Below are 12,320 nucleotides of genomic sequence, written 5' to 3'. Positions count from 1 at the left end.
TAACATTGCATAGATAGTATAATTCGAAAACATGAGGTTTAGAAAATAATTTGGAAATGATTTCATCAAAATTTTTTGTTTGTTTATAAAAAAGAAAGTTATTCACAACTATAAACACGCATTTTGCAGAATATATACAATGTCTGACACTTCTATGTTGCTAAAATGGCTAAAGATACATCGAAATCATCAGCAATACAAGCAGTTTTGACAGCCTATCAGAATCGTTTAATATCTATTTACAATACTAAAAGAATTAAATTAATATTTAAAAAATCGCAATTTGCTTGAATCATAAATTACATAATTGACAGTTTAAAAAGTAAAAAAAATCAAGATTTTCATATGAAGTGATATAAACGAATTCCAAATTGGCAAAATTCGTTTTATTTCTTTTGCTTCACATAAAACTTACTTAATGCTCTTAATACTGCTGAAAAAAAAAATTTCCGAAACATCTCACTGTAAATCTACGATTTATATCTGTTCTTTGTAATAAACCATGATTTGTGCTTGCTTTAAAAATAACACTTAGGTACTTATCACTGAGAAAAAGCAAAAATCATGACATAAAAGTACTTGATTTTGAATTAAAGTTACTCTGAGTTTGTCACTCTTATAAACGTGTAACAGCCATGAATAGTACATTGATACATGGTACGATCATACCCAAACTATGATTAAGGAATACAAATTTCAGTAAAAATGTCCGAAAATCGTAGTTTCTTCACTTCTTTCCTGGCTTTACATTTTTTCGAGGTGGAGCTCCCCATCGCAAAGCACTGCTGTCTACCGTCAACCTCGGCCTCTTGTACTGACTACTTTTGATGTGTTCTTCCACTAATTTTGGTGTGACACATATTACATGTTGTCCTTTCCAATATTTTACCATATTCATACTTTGCAATGTAGAAATAATGTCAGTCTGTGAAATACTAGTCATTTGACTGAAAAAAAAGAAAAAAGAAAAATAATTAGATAATTTACTTTAATAACAATGATTCACTGAATTGATTTTGTAATTAAGCCATTAATATACCTTAAATCTTTGATACTCAATGTTCCTCTGAAGTCTCTAAGAATTTCTAGTAAAACCCAACTCCAATAACTTCGATAGGATAATTTACCTAAGTCACTGAGTGGCTTTTCAGGACTTCCTACAGTTTGTTCAATTCTGCTTAATTCATAACTGAAGGCTATTAAAAGCTTACCGTATCCTTGTCTTTGGAAAGGAGGCAATGTTAAGATGCAAGCTACATTGTTACCATCAGGAGATTCTTTTTCCTGAAATTATTAATATTATATCTGAAATGATAATAGCATTACTTGAGAAATACTTTCATTTACCTTTGAAAAATAGCCAACAAGATGAGCTCCATGTTTGTCAACTTCACACAAGATGTAAAATAAAAATGGCTCAACATCAAAATAAAGTGTTTTGTGATCCAAAAATAATTTTGCCAAGAGACAAAGATTCTGGCAATAAATTTTATGCTCTTTACCATCAACTTCCCAGATACTTAGAGTTCCTTTTCGATAAATTTCTTTACCCATAGGTTGCCTATGAGTACATTCACTCTAGAATAGTAAAAATAATATCACTATTGAAATAACTGTCATATAAGCTGTAGTCATTATTATTACACAGTGCAATTGGTTACCATGTGGTATCTGTATGTTTTCTCTAATCTCATGTACTTCAAGCAATATTCACAAATCCATAATTTTGGTTGTTTACCATACTCTTCTGGATAAGGACTAAAGTACCATGTATCAATTTCATACTTGCCTAAAACATGGTATTTCTCTGTTAATACTTAATTAATAAATATTAATTATGTTACTAAAATTATCTTTTCAACATTCACACCTATTTGTATCCTATCAATGTATTTTACTTTTGTAATAGCTTCATGCTCTTTTTCTAAAGCTGCAGTTGTAGGATCCATTTCTGCATAGGTCTGAAAATTTACCATTTATATTAATTTATAGTTAACAAATAGCATGCAATTGGGAAGAATTGACAAATTTTATACATACTTTTTGTACGTGGTTTATCTCATCGTGTCTTCTTTTTTGATTCCTGGTTATTTTTCTATCAGATGAATCAGCCAATAGATCAATACTTTGATTCCTGTCACCATTTTTCCATGATCGATCACTCATATCAAACCTGCTGGACATGATTCTATCTCGAGGTACCCATTCATCTAATCGTCTGTTATAACCCTCATAATGAACATAATATTCATAATGGTTTTCCATCTCATTAAAACGAGTTTGGATCACTTCAGCTGGATCTGTTGATAAAATAAGAAAATACATCTAAGTCTAATATCACACTGAGCTATCAATGATTTTACAATAAAATAATTACACTACAATAAATATCCAAACATAATATCATTATAAATTATCAAACATACAAATCTATTAATTTTTACAAATATTAGAGATATGTATTTGTTGCTTATAAGAGTAAATTAATCACATGCTGTACATTCACTCATACAAAGTAGAAATAGAAAAAATGTAGACACAGAGCAAGGTCACTGAAACCTTGAAAACATATGATATAAATGTAACTTTTTTCACTAAATAGAAAGGTAAAAAAAATAAAAGTTGTCAAACTTTGGATTGTAATTTTATAAATTTCAACATGATTAAGTAATTACGTCTCATACCATATTAAATGTCCGGTGATTACCAAAAAAATTTCCAAAAATATTGATTTTTTTAAATGTAGAAACGTTTACAGCTTGGAACAATTATTTATTTTAAAGAATAATTAATAAAGCTATAAAAATTATTTATTCATCGTACAAAAAGAAAAATTTCGTCACTGCGACTGACACATTTCAACGCGCAGAACGTTGTCAAGCACGACTCCGAAATAGTAATCCGAACGAACATCGTTTCGCGACATTAAGCGCAGGTGGTGGTGGGGATAGCAGCATGTCTAAAAATGCTAGTTGCAGCTTCGTAACCTAACAACGTAAGTAAACTATAGTATGTGCACACGCTAGTGTCAACAGCAAAAAAGCGGCTGTTCCCCTTTTCGTGACCTAGGTGAGCACCACGTGGTGCTTCGCCGAGACACGATTGTCATCATTGAGAAAATCACGCAAAATAGCGAAGGCTAACAAAAATAATAAATGGCAAAAAGCGTTCGTAGCGAAAGAAACAAAAAGTAGGTGACGAATAATTGCACGTTCGAGGATTCGAGAAAGAGTACGAAAAGAGGAGGGATAATGCCACAAGCACAAACACCGTACGCAGAATCGCGATAACTCACGCCAAGTGTCGTCGGATCTACGCACGAGGTAGTGCTCGCCAATATCAAGTGGCATTTCCTCGGTGCTGTCGGCATCGTCGCCTGAGCCTTTGCCACCACCACCATTCGTCATCTCATTCTTGATAGAGTGCTGCGGCGACGATGGCAATGACGAAGCTGGCGTAGTCGAGGTGGTGGTGGTGACGGCGCTTGATGAAGCGTCATTAGTTGCAGCCGCCTTGTTGCTGCTACCTCGTAGATGATGGTGGTGGTGGTATTCAGCCATTTCCCGGATATCGAACCGCGCACTACTCGCCGCAGCGACGCGCCACTCGCTACTGCCGCAATTTCGAGAGCTCAGCGCGGGACTCATGCAGCCGCCCCACAACACACGGGCACACAACCGGCACACTCCCAAGCACTATGCGTTCTATCGGTGAAATTCCGCCTCTGGCTTTCCTGCAAGTTTTCCCGCCTCTTTGTTTCTCTCTCTCTCTTTCTCTGACTTTTTCACTCTATCAGAAGGCTTGACGGAGGCTCGTCTCGCTCTACAGTGGCGCAGTGTCGTTTTTGTCTTAAAATACAGATGGAATGTTGATGTAACACGTAGTTTGTTGCAATTCTTTTTGCAACGTTATTTGCGATGAAAATCGACGAAAACAACCTGTAAACACGTCGATTGTCGAATGTTCCGCAATGCTTACAATAGGTTGTAATCAATCAAAACCCTCGTTCAATTTACTTTTTAACGCACGAGGCAAACAAACAAGCGCCTAACCAGCAGCGGCTAAGTTTACCTACTGGCAACTGGTGAGTCTTGTGCTGGCATCTACCGGTAGGTGGCCAACCCACATCATCTAGCGGGCGACGGCGACAGTTAGTCGTCGTGCTTGTTTTGTTTGTGTGAAGAGTTTAATACCAGATAAGAAGAGTGTCATTCGGAGCTTTCAAGAAGATGATTTTCTGTGAAACACAATGCGAAAATCGAGTTTTGCAATCTAGTAGTTGACCAGTGCAGTGTTTTAGTCCAGTGTGAGTAAGAGTCAACGAGAATCGCAGCTTCGACGAGGCGACCAAGGTGAGCGAGCTTTTTCGTTTTTTGTTTTGAGGTTATATTTGTCTGCGATCGGCTTTTATCGGAGTTCTGATGACAGATGACAAGTTAATTGTGCTTTATTTTCGATGATCTTGGAGTTTTTTTTAGACTGGAAACTTTTCAGTTTCACCAATTAAATTGTTCTTTATGCAATTGCCTTTGTTTATACTTGTTGAACCTAACCTTGTCTCACCGAACTGTTTGCTTTACTAAAATTTTTTCGAGGAAATAGTCATTCAATATGAATGTTAACACGACATTATGGATAATGACATAGTTTTCTAACAATCGATCAATCTCAAGATGACAATGTATCACTCGTGAGATCACAGTGTAATATAATCGGAATTATTTTTAGCCTAGAACGATGACGAATGGTGGATAAGCTTCTCAATTGACCTTGACGTAGTGGCATAGGATGTGTATGCGTGAAAGTTCATGTACATAATTTAACTTGTAATGAGAGAAACCGGTTTTCGCTAGTTTTTAGTATGCGAACTTTGCGTACATAATCTTTCGAATATATAGGATCATTATAAAATCAATTAATTTGTTGTTACTGTATTTTCGTAAATGACTTGAAATTTCGGCAGTCAATAATCAGATTGTTGTTGGTAATGCATGCGTCAGTACTCCAGTTAATATAAATATATTCTAACGTATAAATACGTAGAGAAGAATTTTGAATAATTAAAAATACGATAATAGACAGTTGATGTATATTTAAATGTCTACGTATTCTATATGTATATTATTCATTAGATTTTTCTTCTATTAATATACAATACATTAAACTCGACATTACAAATAGTCGCAGTGACATTTTAATATGATGATACTAAATGTGGCCTTTCTGAGTAGATCAAGGATGGTTTTGAAATCCAAGCACTTTATTCTAATTCTTACATTGAAGACAATGTTATTGTTACTTATGTTTTTAATATACTCGGCAAAATCATTCGACAAATCATCCGATAGGAAAAAGAAAACCAGAATGACTTTCAACTCACACGTACTTCCGTGTTTCCAGCAACACACAAAGCTAACTCGACGATCGCGTGTCACTGCCAGCTACTGGAATCTAAGAAGCTGGGTGTGAAAAAAAAGCTTTTTTTTCATTTTGTAATTATTTGGTGAGTTGAAAAGCTTCTCTCTCTCTTTTTCCAACACACCATATTTCCTCACCGGGCCACATAACAACGCGACTACAAGAGAGCGCTTTGCATTTGAATTTCAAAGCGCCGCTTGTGTTTTTGCCCTTTGCGTATGCGAGCAAAACCATTGCTGGCTCCCCTCACGAGTAATTCGCACGCTGCAAGAAATCTATATTCCAACGTAAAAAAAAAAAAACTTCGGAGTGCTGCTGGCGTACAGCTATAGCCATCGCGTGGTCTAACACAACTTGCGAAGGAAAGTGAAAAAAAGCGCACGAAGTATTTTGTTTTTTTTGCCGAATAACGGCGTAGTTACTGCACTTGCGATAATTAGGCTGGCGGACAAGCCGGGATTTCGATCGATTATACAATTTGAAAGTGGCTCTCATTCGATTTCGTATCGCAGTCAAATGATTCGTTGTCGTTCATCAATTTGATTTAAACTGGTGAAAATGGCACTTTCACGATCATTTTCTTGTTTGTTTTTTATTCTTCTGCTGCAATCTATCTTCATCAATTCGAATTCAGCAGCAGTAAGATCCGCAAGGAAGATTCGAGAAAAACAACAGATTTTTCAAAATTTCGTCGCAACAAACACTGAAATGGCGATCGATCAAATTAGCACTCTGAAATCACGATCTATCACCTTGTACTCGCCGAGCGAACTGCAATCACTCTGCAATGCAACGTCAATCATATAAGAAAAATCCATTCTAGTAAAAACAAAATCGAGAACTCAATTCCACTGACAAATGGCAACCGTAGCGGCAGACGCGTGGGTGTGAAATAAACGCTTCGATTAAGTATTTTTTTCTTCGTTTGTTTTTTGTTCGTAACGCATTGGCGGCAGTAGCAAACTGCTATTTGTCTTGTTTAAAGCGCGATACTACTCTCTCGCGTTTCATTTCCGGGCAGCGGAGAGGATTGGCTTTCGCGTTTTATAGAGCGCGCCGATTTGACACAGAAAACTCGCACGCGAGATACGCCCGGCGCATGAAAGGGAAAAAAGAAAGAGCGGTCGCGCGCGCGCGCACACACACACACACACACACACACACACACACACACACACACACACACACACACACACACACACACACACACACACACACACACACAATGGCCGCAAGCGCAAGACTACATACGTTGCACAGAGGTGAAAAAGAGAGAAAATGGCGAAGGTGGAAATGCCGATATATATGCTTTGTCCAACTAGATGGCTTTTTGTTACGTGTGCGCACTGCTGCGACTGGAGGGGTGGGCGAGCTTTTGTCGCGGGCCATGATAGAAAGAGCGCGTTCGCCCGCGCGCTTTCGAGGATCGTCTCGCTTCGATATGCATCGCCCACGCCATTTCTCATCGACTTTCGTTTGCTCGCGGGCTGCTTTATTAGTTCGCAGAGTCGCGGGCGCGGGACCGATGCATTTCGCGCGGCGTCCCATTGAACCTCCAGTGCGAATTGACGAACAGTTCACCGTCAACGGTGGATAATTTTCTCGCTAAGCGTTTCGCGTGTGCATTTAATTGGAGAGGAGGGGGGGGGGGGGGTTAACTGTCTGTCGGGCGACCGAATTTTCGTATTGCTATCGTTGTTGTGCCTCGCACAGCCTCTGTCAGCTGCAATTTTGCCGAGGCAGTCGCCGATTCACACATACGTATGCTCTTTAACGTAATATATCGCAACGTGAAGAATTTGCAGCAACATATTGGTTTCGAGATCAAACGTCGACTGCCTTCCCACCGTTTTACGGCCGACGCGCGAAAGCTCGGCGCTCGCCGAATCCCAAGCTGGCGTCACCACGGGTAAGGCAGAGCAGAATCCGAAACAAGTGCCAGAGGCTTTTGGGGCGCGAATGAAATTTGTCAAGCTGGCACGCGCACGACTACGAATAGAGGAGACGCGAGATTGAAGAGTCATATAGCGAAAATGGAATCCTCGGCGGGATGACAGGCAATTGGCAGCGGAAGGAGACGGGAAGAGTGAGAGAGAGAGAGAGAGAGAGAGAGAGAGAGAGAGAGAGAGAGAGAGAGAGAGAGAGAGAGAGAGAGAGAGAGAGAGAGAGAGCTGGGAATCGAACGAGCCGACGGCGACACGCACACAGCCTGGCCGGTTTTTCGCGCGAGGCGTGATGCGTCGATCGGCGCGGCGCTTCGCGCGGGGAGCATTTACTTTGGGCATCTCGCCGTTCGCCAAACCGCGGCTGGATTTTAGCGCGGCTACAGCAATCGCGCTCGCTGAATAATTGATTGCACGCGCGCGCCGCAAGGCTCCCTTTGATCAGCCCGCCTCGCGCCGTCGCCGAGCGCTGCGCCCCGAGGATTCGCGGCGGAGCGAGCTGGCCTTTAATTGTGTTTATTGGCTGTTTAGAATTCGCCGATGCCGAGGGAATGTTGCCAGCTACTGTTATTTGCCCGCGCACGTTCATTCCGACAGCGATTATTTTCAAGTCTATTGTACGACTGGGCCTTCGTTGACGGCTCAATTCATTGAGTCTTTGTTCGTACTTAATTGTGTGCGTAACTTTCTATGCCAACGCTGTAATTAGGATACTTTGCAGTGACTGTCGGTCATTATTTTTTTTTTAATTTTATTGAGTTCCAACTGAATTAATCATTCAATAAAATGTACTTCAATTTTTACATTACAATTTTAACTTTGATCAACCTACTTTACAATCTAAATAACTTGTATTGAATTTTTCACTCTAATGAACAAGTCAGTTTTTATTTTAACGTACGCGCTAGTTAATTCAATTCACTAATTATTCAAGTCATTTTTTGACTACATTTGTGTTGCCTGCTATAGACTCGATCGTTATATTCAAAATAACCGAGTGCTCGAGCTAGTCATACATAAAATATTTGAATATAAAGCATTGTTATTGGTAAATGTTTATCGAATGTAACAATGAAGTTTATTAATTTAAAAATGACTCAACCCCAATGGAATAATGTGGAATACTTGTCCGTTCAAGTCAATGATGACTAGTAGCATAGTGGATGCAATAATATCAAGGTATCGTGAGTCTAGGAATGAAACTGATTCACAGCGAATAGTTTTCAAAAAAATGTTATTATGGTAGAATTTGCAATATTGACACGCAACCTTTGCAAACTGTGCAACCCACCAAAAAAAAAAAATAGAAAATAAGGAACGATAACTCGCCGCACAAACTCGGCTCATTACATGCGAAAAGGCAATCATCAAAGGTATAAATCAGCCGCGAGGGAGGGGGATGAGTCGAGCGCTCGCGCTGTGCAGGCGAGCTTGGGAATAATAGGCAATCGGCATCGTGGTGAAACTAATATCGCAACTCCTTCGGAGTTCCGGTTCTCCCTCTCTCTCACACTCGCCTAGAGGGATATGACTCGGATGCTGCCGCATTCCCTGCTCGCGCTCCTCGCGAGATGCGCATCTCGCCGAAATTCATATCTTCATAGATCCTCGCGCGCCGAATTCCATATCCATGTCGGCGAGGAGCACCGTCGCATGCGTCTTCGTCCCGTTGGACTGGCTGAGACGAACGCCCGGCCAATGAATAAATTTCGGCGCCTTTCCTCCGTCGCGGCTCGCCGCGGGATTTTTCAGTTCGAACCTTCAACAGGTGATTTTCTTTGCGGCGCGCGCGCGCTCTCGCTCCTTGTTTTCCACGCAGCGCGTCGTTACGCGCGCGGGGGAGGCTCTCTCTGTCTCGACGTTATGCTAATGCGCGACACTGCGACAGAAGTTATAGGGACTGCGACTGTCGTTTGCCGTTGTAGCGTGGCTCCGTAGAGCGGGACAAAGAGCTTTTTAATCGGCGCATCCGTAGTCTTGCAAATATTGGCACTCCTATTCTGGCAGCTGTCTTTCCAATGAGAACTCGCGTGCGTTGCGCGGCTCGGCGTTCATTTCGTTGCGGATGAATTTCGCTTCGAAAGGAGTCGCCCGTTAGATTTGACGATGAACGACGAGAAGAAAGAGTTACCAATCGAAGTGTCTTTCACTCGAGACATCTTTTGGCAGCAGCTTTTATCGAGGCTGGCGAAACGCGCCGTACAAATACTCAAAAAACCAGAGTGCACCGCCATCAAATCAAGCATAACTTATTCTCGCGGCTCTCCCTACCTTCCCTTCGCGTGAAACGCAATAAAATTCAGCCGATAAAACAAAGCAGCAGCAAGCAGTACAAGTTACGTAAAGCAGCATATTCCAGCGTCGAATATCTCGCGGCAGTCGAGCAGAACGTTTATTAAGTGCACCGCGGCCGCTACTCGTTCACATGGGCGATCGAACGCGATCGAACAGCTTGAGCCAAATGAACAGGGAGAAAGAGCAGGAGAGAGAGAGAGAGAGTGAAACTTCGATATTCCATACTTGTTCGTATCGGATTCTTATTGATATTCAGATGTCTGGCTCGTATCCCGAAATATCCATAAGGGACGCGATCGTTGTGCTTGGAGAAACCCAAACCCCACGATCGAAATGTGAAACAATGCGCGGCTGATTGAGTCGTATCGTGGTATAGTTTCCTCCGCTCAGCGTCGCCGGAATTTCACGCGAAATAAGAAGAGCAGATGTCGATTGCCTTTCTTTACGATAACCATAAAGTACTTAAACATCCTAAGCACGACGACTTTTTTTTCCAGGCCGTACAGAGCTTTTAGCTGTTTTTACGTTCATTGGCTATCGTCGTAAAATTTTACTTTACTGTGCGAGCTAACGCGTGAACAAGGAAAAAAAGTCTAACGTTTTCTTTCTTTTTTTTAACGATTATCACGCATTACCATTGCGTCTCTCGAGTAACGGGCCGATCTATAATTCATTATCACATTGAAGGGTACAGTGTGCGAGGTGATTAGTCGTAAAAACTTGATCAAATTTTACGATACAGCCTTTGCAAATTAACGTAAATGCATCACACGCGTGTCACACAAAGTAACGAAAAAATATATAAATAAATGAAAAAATTGTCTTTCTGTCGAGCGACGTGCGCGACGACGAGTTGTCGAAACGAGCGATTAATCAATCGTAAAAAGAAAGTGGGCACGCAAAACAGACGACGAAACGTGTATATCGAGAGGCCCCTTGAAAGCGTCGCCACTATCATCGCTGAGCTCTGCTGTCGAAGCCACTCATTATACCATTCAGCTGTAAACGCGCACTTCAGTTTTTTTTTCTTTGCACCTCACTGCGACCCACTCGCGTATTAGATGCTTCAGTAATTGACCTGTCGCCCGAAGGGTTATTCTTTCATTCCGTTCGAAAGCTTTCGTATCTTATCGCGCTTCAATCCACATTGGCTGGCTGTTTGCCAGGATTCAATGATTGATTCGTTATCTCATTTAACGGACTTTGTTTTTTCTTCATCTGCGCGCGCATATTTAATTCGGCGAAAAGGATTTGCGCGCGAGGCGCAGTCGCGCTGTCGACGCCAAATTTGTGGATGCTCGGTGTGGATAAAAATCCGCCATTTGATTGATTAACGTAAATATTGAGAGAAGCCGGCAGTAAAATCCGATTATTCATTTTGGCCGTACGCATGACAGCCGATCCGCTTGTCACGTGTCCCAGGCATTTATATCGTCGCGAGAATTCATTTCGAAAAGCCGGCTTTTCCGAAATCTCGCGCGCGACGCGCCATTATTCCTAAATACGAAGCACCGGCGTAATTTGCTGCGCCTCAGTCAGCTAAATCATCCTTGCGCTGCACCGTTGGCGCGCGCGCACGCCGAATAGGAATATACGTATATATGCAGAATTCGGCAGGAGAGAAGAAAAGAAAGCAAGGAGAGATGGAGACGTTGACGTTTATATACGGAAGCATTGTATTCGCGGCCTTCCCTTACTTGACTTGCTAAGTAGATTCTTCGGAACAAGCGGGGGAGAGACACCCATTTGAATTAACTGCGAAAGAAAGGGACAGAGAGGGAGGCGGAGAAGGCCTTTGTTTTGTCTGGCGCGTCGCGACACTGTTTTCGCAATGCCAGCCGATTAATTCTGTTTATCCTGTGATCTACGTTTTTTTTTCCTCGTTCTCCTCTTCGAGCGATGGAACTTTTGACGTTGACGATTTTCGAAATTGTATTCGAGAGAGAGAGTTGAATTGTCGAGTAAGCGTAAAAATTTGCGTAAGCCCTTGGCAAGGAGCGAAATTTCGTTGGCAAAGTCTTCTTACGGGAGTTCAATTAGTTAGATAAGTAGATGTATCGAGTGCCGCTGGAGACACCTGCTCCGGCGTGCCTTCGCGGCAACATTTGCAAAGTGAAAAAGAAAAATAATAACAAAGTCAACTGACAAGCCGGCGTTCGCCGTTTGCGAGAGTTGGGCATTCAGGCAACGCATAAGCCGCTCTACCTTGGAAGTGCATCGCGCAAGCAGACGCTACGGAAGAGCACTGCTCGCACGAGGTTGGAAAGCCAAGCGCTTGCGCTCCCTCCGCAGTGGTGCGTCTAAGCGCATTTCGCGTAAAATTTTTATTTGTCGCCTCCCCTTGTCTGCGTGTCTTTGTAATGGCGACGCTATACCGACAGAGAGAGAGAGAGAGAGAGAGAGAGAGAGGAAGCGAACGTTTCCGTTCTCTTTCTCTGCACCGCGCCAGGAAACGTCGCGCGCGCGCTGCCGATAAGATCCCCTTTCTCTCTTTCTCTCTCTCTCTCTCTCTCTCTCTATCTTTCTTCTTTTGCATGTGCACGGGCAGACGCTTATTTCGACTTATCGTAGAAACCCTTACTTTTCCAGTGTGCCAGTTTCATTGTTTCACGTTGGCTACAAACAAAAATTGCCAAATTGCGTTGCATAGCGCAAACGCCAAGT

At 41.8% G+C, this 12,320-nt stretch overlaps 2 protein-coding genes across 2 annotated transcripts in view; one reads left to right on the top strand and one right to left on the bottom strand.

Annotated features, from left to right (window-relative positions):
• Positions 1-43: 43 nt before the first annotated feature.
• Positions 44-4,082, bottom strand: LOC131669630 (histone acetyltransferase KAT8-like). Its single transcript, XM_058944636.1, has 7 exons — positions 3,296-4,082; positions 2,041-2,300; positions 1,871-1,961; positions 1,662-1,789; positions 1,348-1,578; positions 1,040-1,284; positions 44-947 (listed from the first exon to the last, which is right to left on the bottom strand). Exons 1-7 carry the CDS (start codon positions 3,645-3,647, stop codon positions 728-730), a joined length of 1,527 nt encoding a protein of 508 aa, XP_058800619.1. The 5' UTR covers positions 3,648-4,082; the 3' UTR covers positions 44-727.
• A 39-nt stretch (positions 4,083-4,121) lies between these two features.
• The window catches only part of LOC131669629 (prolyl 4-hydroxylase subunit alpha-1), a 181,751-nt gene continuing 173,552 nt past the window's right edge, over positions 4,122-12,320 (top strand). The window contains exon 1 of the mRNA XM_058944634.1: positions 4,122-4,352. The gene's annotated coding sequence lies outside the window, so the exon portion shown is untranslated. The remainder of the gene's footprint in view (positions 4,353-12,320) is intronic.

This window comes from Phymastichus coffea, unplaced genomic scaffold, assembly GCF_024137745.1.
Source record: "Phymastichus coffea isolate CEN01 unplaced genomic scaffold, Cenicafe_Pcof_1.1 PCOF00095, whole genome shotgun sequence".
Classification (NCBI taxonomy): domain Eukaryota; kingdom Metazoa; phylum Arthropoda; class Insecta; order Hymenoptera; family Eulophidae; genus Phymastichus; species Phymastichus coffea.
Note: the sequence above shows the minus strand (reverse complement) of the source record. Positions and strands in the feature narration are given on the sequence as shown.

Excerpts from the sequence above, each read along its gene's own strand:
- LOC131669630 (XM_058944636.1), bottom strand. The coding sequence starts at position 3,647 with ATGAGTCCCGCGCTGAGCTCTCGAAATTGCGGCAGTAGCGAGTGGCGC. Across the intron at positions 1,579-1,661 it reads AAACATACAGATACCACATG|AGTGAATGTACTCATAGGCA; the intron begins GTAACCAATTGC and ends TTACTATTCTAG. Across the intron at positions 1,285-1,347 it reads TTGTTGGCTATTTTTCAAAG|GAAAAAGAATCTCCTGATGG; the intron begins GTAAATGAAAGT and ends TAATAATTTCAG.